The sequence below is a fragment of the Sceloporus undulatus genome, chromosome 2 (genome assembly GCF_019175285.1).
Source record: "Sceloporus undulatus isolate JIND9_A2432 ecotype Alabama chromosome 2, SceUnd_v1.1, whole genome shotgun sequence".
Taxonomy (NCBI): Eukaryota; Metazoa; Chordata; class Lepidosauria; order Squamata; family Phrynosomatidae; genus Sceloporus; species Sceloporus undulatus.
In genome coordinates, this window is record NC_056523.1 from 10,821,805 (window position 1) to 10,833,618 (window position 11,814).

General features: G+C 43.9%; 2 protein-coding genes across 2 annotated transcripts in view; both read right to left on the bottom strand.

Annotated features, from left to right (window-relative positions):
- Nucleotides 1-11,814, bottom strand: part of LOC121923672 (neurotrophin receptor-interacting factor homolog) — a 62,793-nt gene that overhangs the window by 44,838 nt on the left and 6,141 nt on the right. The gene's annotated exons all lie outside the window — the stretch shown is intronic.
- LOC121921902 (gastrula zinc finger protein XlCGF26.1-like) lies at nucleotides 326-8,867 on the bottom strand. Its single transcript, XM_042450617.1, has 6 exons — nucleotides 8,841-8,867; nucleotides 4,703-4,769; nucleotides 3,882-4,029; nucleotides 3,387-3,472; nucleotides 3,056-3,176; nucleotides 326-1,802 (listed from the first exon to the last, which is right to left on the bottom strand). Exons 1-6 carry the CDS (start codon nucleotides 8,852-8,854, stop codon nucleotides 346-348), a joined length of 1,893 nt encoding a protein of 630 aa, XP_042306551.1. The 5' UTR covers nucleotides 8,855-8,867; the 3' UTR covers nucleotides 326-345.

The following is an 11,814-nucleotide window of genomic DNA, read 5'->3' on the forward strand; positions in this document are numbered from 1 at the left end:
CTGCGCAGGCGCAGTATAACCCATTTGTATGATTTGCAGAGACCACGAAGAAGAAATATCTTTTCTCTTGTGTGATTTTTTTTTATGACAAGTGAGGGATGCCTTCTGAATATACCCTTTCTCACATTTCAGGCATTGAAATGCTTTCTCTCCTGTGTGATTTCTGATGATGACGGGTTTGTCTTCAAAGCAAAACGTTTTCCACATATAAGGGATTTAAACAGTTTATCTCCTGTGTGTGTTTTTTTGATGATAAGTGAGCTGTGTTTTCCGAATGTAACTTTTCCCACCCTTCAAGCATTTAAATGGTTTCTCTCCTTTGTGAGTTTTTTTATGATAGGTGAGCTATGTCTTTCTAGTATAACCTTTTCCATACTCCAGGCATTTAAAGGGTTTCTCTCCTGTGTGAGTTACTTGGTGAAAAGATAGGTGTGCCTTCCGAGCGAAACATTTTCCACACCCCAGGCATTTAAAGGGTTTCTGTCTTGTGTGAGTTGCTTGGTGACAAGAGAGGTATGTCTTCTGAGCGAAACATTTTCCACACTCCAGGCATTTAAAGGGTTTCTCTCCTGTGTGAGTTGCTTGGTGACGCGTGAAGTCTGTCTTCCGGGTGAAACCTTTTTCACACTCCAGGCATTTAAAAGGTTTCTCTCCTGTGTGAGTTGCTTGGTGAGAAGAGAGGTCTGTCTTCCGGGTAAAACCTTTTCCACACTCTAGGCATTTAAAGGGTTTCTCCCCTGTGTGAGTTACTTGGTGACGAGTGAGGTCTGTCTTCTGAGTGAAAACTTTTCCACACTCCAGGCATTTAAAGGGTTTCTGTCCTGTGTGAGTTACTTGGTGACGAGTGAGGACTGCCTTCTGAGTGAAACCTTTTCCACACTCCAGGCATTTAAAGGGTTTCTCTCCTGTGTGAGTTACTTGGTGACGAGTGAGGTCTCTCTTCAGAGTGAAATCTTTTCCACACTCAAGGCATTTAAATCGTTTCTCTCCTGTGTGAGTTGATTGGTGACGAGTGAGGTCTGTCTTCTGAGCAAAACCTTTTCCACACTCCAGGCATTTGAAAGGTTTCTCTCCTCTGTGAGTTACTTGGTGAGAAGAGAGGCCTCTCTTCTGAATGAAACCTTTTCCACACTCCAGGCATTTAAAGGGTTTCTCCCCTGTGTGAGTTACTTGGTGACGAGTGAGGTCTGTCTTCTGAGTGAAAACTTTTCCACACTCCAGGCATTTAAAGGGTTTCTCCCCTGTGTGAGTTACTTGGTGACGAGTGAGGACTGCCTTCTGAGCGAAACCTTTTCCACACTCCAGGCACTTAAAGGGTTTCTCTCCTGCATGAGTCACTTGGTGACGAGTGAGGTCTGTCTTGTGAGCGAAAGCTTTTCCACACTCCAGGCATTTAAAGGGTTTCTCTCCTGTGTGAGTTATTTGGTGACGAGTGAGGACTGGCTTCTGAGCGAAAGCTTTTCCACACTCTAGGCATTTGAATGGTCTCATTCTTCTGTTAACTTGTTTAACTGAAATAAAACTGGAGGTGTTTCCACACTCACCACCTTTGAATGATTTCCCTTTTGTGTGAATTCTCCTGCGAAGAATAAAAGTTGCTTTAGAACTGAACCTTCTGTCGTGGTCAAGGCAAAGATATTTACTTCTTTTCTTTTGTTTCTGTATTCTTCCTTGGATTATGGCTCTCCACTCGTTTTCTGCGTCAGTTTTCATTTCCTTCTCTTTTGTCTGTTTGCACAGGTCTCTTTGCATCAATGCTTGGCATGGTTTCTTATGACACTTTTTTAGTTGTCCATTACTGCCTGGAAGGAAGAGAAAGTACTGCTCAGAAAAAATATATATATCAGAAAACCTCATAGATATAGATGGAACTCCAGAACCTCTCCATTGGTTCTCCTTAGAGTTATGTTCTCTTTCACTAAAAGCAGGCAGCTCTAAGGCCTGAGAGGTCTTTAAACAGGCTGGATGGCCATCTGTCGGGGATGCTTTGGTTTAGATTTCCTGCCTGGCAGGGGTTTCGACTGGATGGCCCTTATGGTCTCTTCCAACTATGATTTTATGATTCTAAGGATGTTGGCATCATAGAATCATACAGTTAAAAAAAAGAGTCACAGAGTTGGAAGAGAACTATGAACTAGTAATTTCAGTTCATCTGCCACCCCACCCATCACCTTAAACACAATTATCTTAGTTTTCCTGTTTTAATGTCTCTTTCCCATTGTAAGCCTCTGGGCAAACAATGTCTGGATTGTTCCTGATCTTGAGTAAAATGTGCCAGGAAAGGAGGGGAACTTCTCACAAACGCAAGAGATTGTGCTTGGCGGCATTAATGCAAAGTCAGTATTATGCAGCAAGTAGTCTTGCATCCCTGGAGACTGGGGATCAGCTCTCAGCTCTTACATCCATCAGGTATTGCTGAAATACAGACTGATGTATTCATTTAAAGAAAGAACTTTAGAGCATCTGGCTGTGGACTTAATTTCTGGCACTTTCCCATTTCAGCAGGTTTTAACTGTATGACATATCTTAACAAGAAATTCTCAACTCATGTGAAAATTAGTTTGGAGCACAGCAAGATAAGGTCCTCTTAGTTGTCCACGTCAATTCCAGAATACAGGAGGCTAGGACCCTGTCTGCTGGGAAAACTAACATTGGTACTTACCCATGATACGTTCATTTCCAGCAAACAAGGGTTCTAACATCCTGCCCACCCGGGTGCTGCCTGCGGCCTCCGACCCTGCCTGTTGGTGGACCTGCCTTGTTCTTCTTGTTGCTGGATTGGTTTTCTGAGTTCTTGTTTGTTCTTTTACTAGTTTTTCTAAGGTGTTCTAGTTAACCCTTAGCTGATGTTACTAAAGTTCAGTTCCTTGATTTTACGTTACTACTTGCTTGGCTTGTTATTGACTGAGGCCCAGAGGGGCTAGCTCCTCCCTATATAGGTGGCCGGTATTTGTTCTATTGTCCCTACTTCAATCTATCAAGATTGAAAAAGAACCCACAGGATTACTCTTCAACACTTCTAAGTTGCACAATCCCAAGAAAGAGGGAGCCTTACTCAGAGAGGACAGGGTCCCCAGAATCTCCTCCATCACTTCCCAATAAAGGGCCTTTTGGCCTGGATCCAGCAGGGCCCACTCCTCCTCTGTGAAATCCACAGCCACATCCTCAAAGGTCACCTGTAGAAAGAGGAAGAGAAAATTAATTCTTTCAGGTTGCTCAGGAAAACTGAAATGCTTACAGCATGCCATCCAAAGGCTCCTTACAGTGGCCACTTGTGATGGAAGCAAAGGGAAAGAACAAGGTTCTGTTGGGACGAGGGAGTTTTCAAAGGGAGATAGGCACCCAGCCCAGCCCTTCGTTGGCTCACTTGAGATCCTTTTCCTTACCTGATCTAGCCTCCCAGAAGGTGTTCTGAGTCCATCAGGGTGAAGAGATGTCCTTGTACACTTAGGCTCAGTCCTTATGCTGCCTCCTGGGAGGAAGAAAAAAAAAGGGAAGAGTATTTCTAACACTTCTCTCTCTTTCCAGTCCCACCTACATATGCAAATGCAGCATACACCATTTCCCACTCCAGGCTTAACTGAATTCTGAATATCTATGCTTCTTCTGTGCTCCTTTACTATCTTCCTAGTGCCAATCTTGTTTTAATAGTTAGCTACAAAGCGGATGAGGAAGAACAGGAAGGCTGGTCAGGCATTAAAAGTTCTTCTAAAATATACTTCACTGTCAGAGGATTTGTTAACTTGAGGTATATGTCTGTAATTTCAAAGTGCTAGGTAGGTTATATAAAAAGGTCCAAGTGCTGCAATTGATAGAGTCTAGATATTTCAGGCATATTTGAGAGATGGAGTCAGAGAGGAAACTACCCTCTTAGCCCTTACTCCTTGAGGAGGACATTCCTTCTCCACTCAGCTCAACTCCACATGGTGTACTGGAGCATTCTTCCTGTGTGATCCACTTGGGCCACTGCATTTGACTGGATTCAAAAGGACCCTTCTCCTTCTCAGCCATCTCTTTCACAAACAAGACCTGCAGCAGAAGCAGAAACGGGGAGGAAGGGGAAAGAGAGAATAATTTGTTAGCGCTGTGAGAAAAACTGAGTCCATATGCAGAAGACTGCCAGCCAGGAAAAGAAATGCCACGGCCAAGTCTGGAAGCAGCTGGAGACACCAACTCCTGCTCCTGAATAGAGTTTCACTCACGACTGCTGAGGTTCTTCAAAGAGGCATTCAATCTTAGGAGCTTTTTGCTTTACACTCTTAAAAGGGGGCTAGGGAGCTGTAAATACTATGCCTGCCTGCTGCTGCATTTTGGGCTTTGTAGTTCAGTAAGGCTTAAGAGCTCTCTGGATGAATAGTGTAAATGCCCCTTCCTAAACTCTCTGATCTGCCTTTTGCCAGACCAGCAGCCCCTTTTTCTTCAGAAACATAGCTATGTAAGTCTGAAATATCAGTTTGCAAAGGGATCTTCTGGCACCTTTGAGATTATCTGCACAAAAGACATTGTAGCATAAGCTTTCATAGATTTGGTTTATATTCTCAAGTCTACCTGAATTTATCTTACAACTTTTTTGCAGTTAATCCAAAGGTGCTACAAGATCACTTTTTTGTTTACATTAAGCCTCAGTTTGTTCAAGAATTATCAAAATCCCTTTCAAAGAAATAGTGATGCCCCGCAATATGACCAGATGAAAATATCTCACCTGCTCCTCTTCCTCCTCCAGACGGAGCTTTTCAAGATATAACCAGCACAATGAACTGGTCCTGGAGCTGAAACAATAACCAGCAAACCTGTTTTTAAAGCGAGCCACAGGTTTCCTGTAATCAAACCCAGTTAGTAATCTGGCTACAAACTCTGTATTCTGAGTATAAGAACATCCAAAGTCTACAAAAAATCATTCAGCAATAATACGGAAGTTCTTTGACGGATGAAGTGGGCTGCGCAACGACTAGAGCGCCACTTGCTGAAACATCAGCGCTTATCCAACAAGACACTCCTTGAGAACTTACTTGAAGTCTTACGGCGTGGCGATAGGTGCAGCAAAGAATTCCTCCTATGCTGCACGTATCGCGTCTGCAGAGTCTCGTCCAGTAGAGCTGTTCAGGGCAGTTAGAGAACTGACCCAACCACCTCCCCCCCCTGAACCCTTTGTTGCAACCAACTAAAGCCTGCTGTGATGCTTTTAATGACTTCTTTGCAGACAAAATCCCTCGGATAAGGGCTGATCTTGATGCCAGCATTTCCACAGAAACAGTGAGGTGTCCAGAGACTCTGTGGATCATGTTAGACTGGATAACCTTGAGTTTGTAAGTACCGATGAAGTGGACAAGCTCCTTGGAAGTGTAAGGAAGATGGCATGCGCCCTCGATCCCTGCCCATCGTGGCTGACCATCCAGGGAGGGAATGCTATGATTACATTATTGCAATCTATAATCAATGCATCCTTTAAGGAGGGCAAATTTCCATCACAGTTAAAACTGGCAGTGGTTAAACTGCTCTTAAAAAAGCCCTCCCTAGATCCCCTGGAGAGAAACAGTGACTAAGGATGGCATCTCCCCTCTGCATCCCTGCCTTGAATCAGTAATGGGCTGGATGAGGAAAAACAAACTCAGGCTGAATCCAGAGAAAACTGAGGTACTTGCCATAGGCTCCTTAGGTCTGGGGAAGGAAATTTGTCCACCTCTCCTAGACGGGGTTACACTTCCCCTGAAGGATGAAGTTCGCAGTTTGGGAGTACTTCTGGATCCATCTCTACGTTTGTCATCTCAAGTAGATACGACGGGCAGAAGTGTTTGGTACCAACTTCGGTTGATATGCCAACTGCGACCCTACCTCAACCGAAAGGACCTTGAAGCTGGAGTACATGCTCTGGTAATCTCTCATCTTGATTTCTGTAATGCGCTCTACATGGGGCTACCCTTGTATCAAGTTTGGAAGCTCCAACTAGTGCAAAATGTGGTCACAAGCTCTTCGAGATCCGGGCACAGTACAAGGTGTTGGTTATCACCTTTAAAGCCCTATATGGCTTGGGCCCAGGTTACTTACGGGAACGCATTTCCCTATACAATCCACCCCGCACCCTTAGAAAAAGTGGGAAGAATCTGCTGGAGGTACCAGCATCCAAACATGTCTCTACTTCCCAGAAAGCATTCAGCATAGCTGCCCCTAGACCAGTGATGGTGAACCTTTTTGAAACTGAGTGCCCAAACTCAGAGGTATCTCTTCACTGGGTGGCACTGGGTGCCAGGGGTGGGACTTCCTCCCTCTGGGGGGTGGGATTTCCTCCTTCTGGGGGGCAGAACTTCCTCCCTCTGGGGTGGAACTTCCTCCTTCTGGGGGGTGGGACTTCCTCTGGGGACGGGACTTCCTTCTTCTGGGGGCAAGGCTTCTGGTGAGGGGCTTCCACCTTCCGAGGGAGGGATGTCTGCCCTCTGGGGGTGGGACTTCCAGGGAAATACTCAAGGAATACTCTCTCAGCCTGAGGCTAGCAGTAGCAAACCTCTCTCTAATGAACCTTGCCAGGAAAACCCCATGATATTTTATCCTTAGGGTCACCCTAAGTTGGAAGCAACTTGAAGGCACCACACACACAAGTCATGCTCTTTCAGCCTTCAGCAAACTTCCTCTGAAGAAACTTAGTCACCCTAAGTTGGGAAAGACTTTAAAGCACACAAAAATAGAGGCAAATCACATGCTCTCAGCCTCAGACGATGGCCATAGCAAAATGAAGAAAAAGCCTCTGATAAAACCTTGTCAAGAAAACCCTTGGGTTGCAATAAGTCAGAAACAACCACAATCCTGCTCAAAATGGAGGACAGCCTCCTGGACAGAAAAGCCACATATAAACCAAATAAAATACAAATAAATAAATTCCTGTTGGTTATTCCCAACTAAGAAAAACACATTCAATTGCTGAATGAACAAGTAAGATTCCACCGATTCAGTGGCTCTAATCTAGGCTGCAACTACACTGTAGAAGTAATGTAGTTTGAGACCACTTTAACTCCCATGGCTCCATCCTACAGAATCCTGGGATTGGTAGTTCTATGAGGCACCAGCACTCTTATGCAGAGAAGGCTGAAGTAAAACTACAAATCCCAGGACTCCATAGGATGGAACTACAGCACTTAAAAATTGATATCAAACTGGATTATTTCTACAATGTAGAATAGAGGATGATAAAAAGGAGCCAGCATCGTGTTTTGAGCACTGGACAACTTTGTAGACCAGTGTTCTCATCCCTGCTTGGTCTCAGTCTCAAGGGATGGCAAGGGCAAAACTCCTCTAAAGAAAATGGCCAAGAAAACCCCAGTTTACGGTTGACACATAGGTCAGAAAGGACTTGAAGGCACACAACAGCCCTTTACAGCTTCCTTTGGACTTAGTGGGGCAGAGTCTACCCCCCCCCCACGCACATATATATATACAAATACACACATATACACCCACCCACATAATACACATCCACAAATGCATACATACATACACACGCACATGTATACACCCACACATCTATTGATATATAACTCTCTCCAAGAAAACCCTATGAAACCCACTGGGAGACCTGGGAAAATCACACTCTCTCAGCCTCTGAGGGAGACACTGGCAAACCTCCTTTGGAGAAACTCGCCTGAGTCGGAAACAGACTGAAGGTGCACAGCAACAACAACAACCTCCTCACTGCCAACAGAGAGCTGGAGGGCGAGGAGACTGGAGGCACACAACTACATAACAACAACAACCATTTACAGCTCCCCCTTAGACTTAGTGTGGCAGTATGCCCCAATACACACACACTCTCATATGTACACTCACACATTTCTGCCAACCCACACATATACATACACAGAAACACACATGCATACATCCACACCCATATATATATATATATATATCCCACACATACACATATATACACCAACACATCTATTTATATATAACACTCTCTCTCACACGCACACGCACCCACAGATAGATACATATCTATAGTTATAGATATAAATTGGAAACGACTTGCAGGCACACAACAACAAGCATTTTAAAGGCACAGAAGATACAGCGAGGCAGCATGGTTCAGTGGTTTGAGTAGTGTGCCTGGAGACCAGAGTTTGAAGCCCTGCTCATCCATAGAAACCCACTTTATGGGGATCTTGGGCAAGCCACACTCTCTCAGCCTCAGGCAGGATCATGAAAAACTTTGCCAAGGAAACTCCACGATAGGTTCACCTTTGAGTTGCCATTGTCAGAAACAGCTTGCAGGTACACAACAACAACCCTCTCTGCCTCCAAAGGAGAGATGTAGAGGGAGGTGGAGCCTGGCAGTTTGAATCCCCACATGGCCATAAAATCCCACTGGGTTCCCTCTTGGAGAAATCACACTCTCTCAGCCTCAGGGGAAGGCAATGGCAAAGGTAAAAAAAAATCCTCTCTAAGGTCCAAAACTTACTGCAGAAAGAATCCAGTTTGAGACTGCTTTAACTGCCTGGGCTCGCTGCTAGGGAATGCTGGGAACTGTAGTTCCCAGCTTCAAAAGGAGCCACAATAACACCCCCTCCCCATTTGAACAAACCCTATGCCCCACATAGGAAACAGTTCACAACCAACAACAATAACAACACTAGCCCTGCCTCTAAGGGAGAGATGGAGTGGGAGCCTGGGAGTTTGAATCCCCGCATGGCCAGAAAACCCCACTCCATGCCTCCCATCCTGGCCATGGAAGTCCTCTGGGTTCCTTCTCTCTTGGGCAAATCATCCTCTCACAGCATCAGGGGAAATGGATGGCAAACAAAACAAAACAAAACGCATCCCATTCCCTTCTGAAAGCCCCAGAATAGCTTCACCTCAAGGTCGCCATGGCTTGGAAACGGAGTTACACCACCACCATCACCACCAGGACCACGTGGCAGGAGGCGGTTTCCTCCTCCTCCTCCTCCTCCTCTTCCCCCTCCTGCCTTTCCCTTCCTCTTCCTCCTCCTCCGTTTTCTCTCTGCCTTCCTGCTCTTCAGTTCCCAGAATTCCTTAGCACTGAGCCAGGGCAGTTAAAGCGGCAGCAAAGTGGATTATTATTTCTGCAATGTGTGTTTGGACCTGAAAGCCCCATGATAATTTGCCTCAAGGTTGCCATAAGTTGGAAAAGGAGACACACAACAACAACTGGAATGATCTATACCTAGTCTTTTACCTTCTCCATCTTCATTTTCTTTTCCTGACTCTCCTAATCCATAAGAAATCCTAATAGTTTAGCTCCCACGCTTCAAATTTGCATATATTACACAGCTTCATATCTGTACTGGAGAGAGACCTGCATCTGTGAACAATGATTTTAATCACCCGATGCTCTTAAGAGCTACTATTCCAGTGTGATCCTCTAGCAGCCCTCGTTGCATGCGGGATTGGCAGTTTAAGGAGCGGAACTCTCTGCCTGAGAATTCTAAACTACCACTCCTAAAACTGCCAATCCCAGCATGCAACAGGAGGCCCCTAAAGGAGTACACACTGGAATAGTACCTCTTTAAGAGCTCGTCTGATAAACACCATGGTCTCCCCTCTTTATATTTTGCCTGTTCCAAAAGTAATTTTAGTTCAACAGGGTTTCCCCTTAAAACAAAACTCTATTCTTTGTGCTTAACGTCCACATCACTCCTGGCTTTATCCTTTCATCTTTCAAGCTTAGGACTTTCTGAAATTGAAAAGAGACTTATATATTACAAGACTACCAAAGAAGATCAAATTTAGTTATAAAGAACATACCAGAAATTGGGAAAGGAGACACGAAAGCCGATTTAAAAACAGAAGTTTTAAAATGGCTGCAAAAAGTCTCCCCATCACTCAAATGGAACGATTTCGACTTGGAAAGGGTCAGGAAAAAACAGAACTAGGCCACATGATGCAATTTTAACAAAAAAGAAGAATTGATTAATATTATGAGAAAAAACCCAGAGAAACTTAGATTTGGAGATGTAAAAGTGGAAATGTATAACGATTACTGTCCCCAAACAAGAATGTGGATAATGTCACTGAAGCCATGCATAATACTGCTGTTGAAAGCTGGGATTAATTATACATGGGGATATCCAGTATTTTTAAAATCCCAGAAGGCAGGAAGAAGATACAGGACAGAATCTGTGGAACAAGGACTGCAACTGTTAAAAGATTTGGGAATACATAAAGAAGAAGGAAAACCAGCTGGAAAATCTAAAGGACCTAGAGAAGAAGAATCAACTGGACAGTTTGGAAGATCTGGAGAAGTAGCTTTGATGGAAACATCTGGAAGAGGAGAGTTGTTGGGAGCATCTGGATTTGCTTGGAGGGGGGAAAAGAAGAGATACTACAAGATGAAAAAGTTGAAATGATTCTCAAAATAATGAGCCCTCGGGGGGTGGGCAGAGTCTTTTTGGGCCTAGGAATGTTTCCGCCACCCCTCCCCACAGGGGCAGCTTTGGCAACCATGGCTAGAGCAAACTGCTCTAGCAAGAAGAAATGGGGAGGTAAATGGGACATCATGGCCCATGGGGAGGTGGGAAGGAAGGGGGGAATAGGGGAGGGGATATGGGTTGCACAAATTGGAGCCAATGGAGAAGGGAGAAATTGTATTATGTTAGATAAACTAAAAATTTCAACTTTAAACACCAAAGGTCTTGGTTCTGTGGTTAAAAGAAGAGTCAAAGAACTTTTGAGGGCGGACAAAGGAGATATCATCTTTCTTCAGGAAACACACCAACGGAAAGAGGGACAGAATTGAAATTAAATTGGGCAAAATATTATGAAAAAGCATTTGGGAACTCTAAATCAAAAGGAGTGTCAATAATAATTGCAAAAAAATGTAATTTTGTAATAAATAATGTATTAAGGGATGATGAAGGAAGATATATAATAATACAGGGGGAATTAGGTAAAGATAAGTATGTATTAGTTAATACATATGTCCCAATTGAATAACAAGAAGAATTTTATGAGAAAGTATTTTAAACAGTGGATGATGTGCAAAAACAATATGTGATTTTGGCAAGAGACTTTAATATGCAAATGGATAAGATTAAAGACAAATCTAATCCCTCAGCAAAGGATAAACATAGAACTATAACAAACTTAAATAAAATAATGAAAAAAGGGAATTTAAAGGTGTCTGGAGACTAGTAAAAGGGGATGAAAACAAATATGCATATTATTCTGCTGTACATAAAAGATATACTAGAATAGATTACATTTTTGTTTCAAAATATATGATAAGCAAAGTTTTAGATACTGAAATATCAAGTATAAAAGTAAGCAACCATGCCTTGGTGAGTGCAGAAATTATCATTAAGAAAGATTATGAACAAATAAAAAGGTGGAGGTTAAATACCAAGATATTGAATTATAAAGATATAGTAAATAAAATTGGAAAGGAATGGCAAGAAACATGGGATATAAATAATAAAGATGTGACAAAAGATTTGTTATGGGATACGATACGGGTCGGCAACCTCTGGCCTGCGGGCCAGATCCGGCCCCCGGAGGCCTTGGTTGCGGCCCCCGGGGGCGGTTGTTGTTGTCGCCGCCGCTGCCAGGTAAAAAATAATGGCGCCAAGAGTGGCAAAAAGCCTTGCTGGGCGCCGCAATTTTTCGCCCAAAATGGTGCTGAGGTCGTGCGATACTTCGGCGCCATTTTGGGTGAAAAAGTGGCGGCACCCAGAACGGCAAAAAGCCACGCTGGGCGCCGCCATTTCCCCCCCCAAATGGCGCTGAAGTCTCGCGCAACCTTTTTTGAGGATGTGTGAGAGTTTGGCACCATTTTGGGTGAAAAAATGGCGGCGCCCAGAGGCGAAGTCTCGC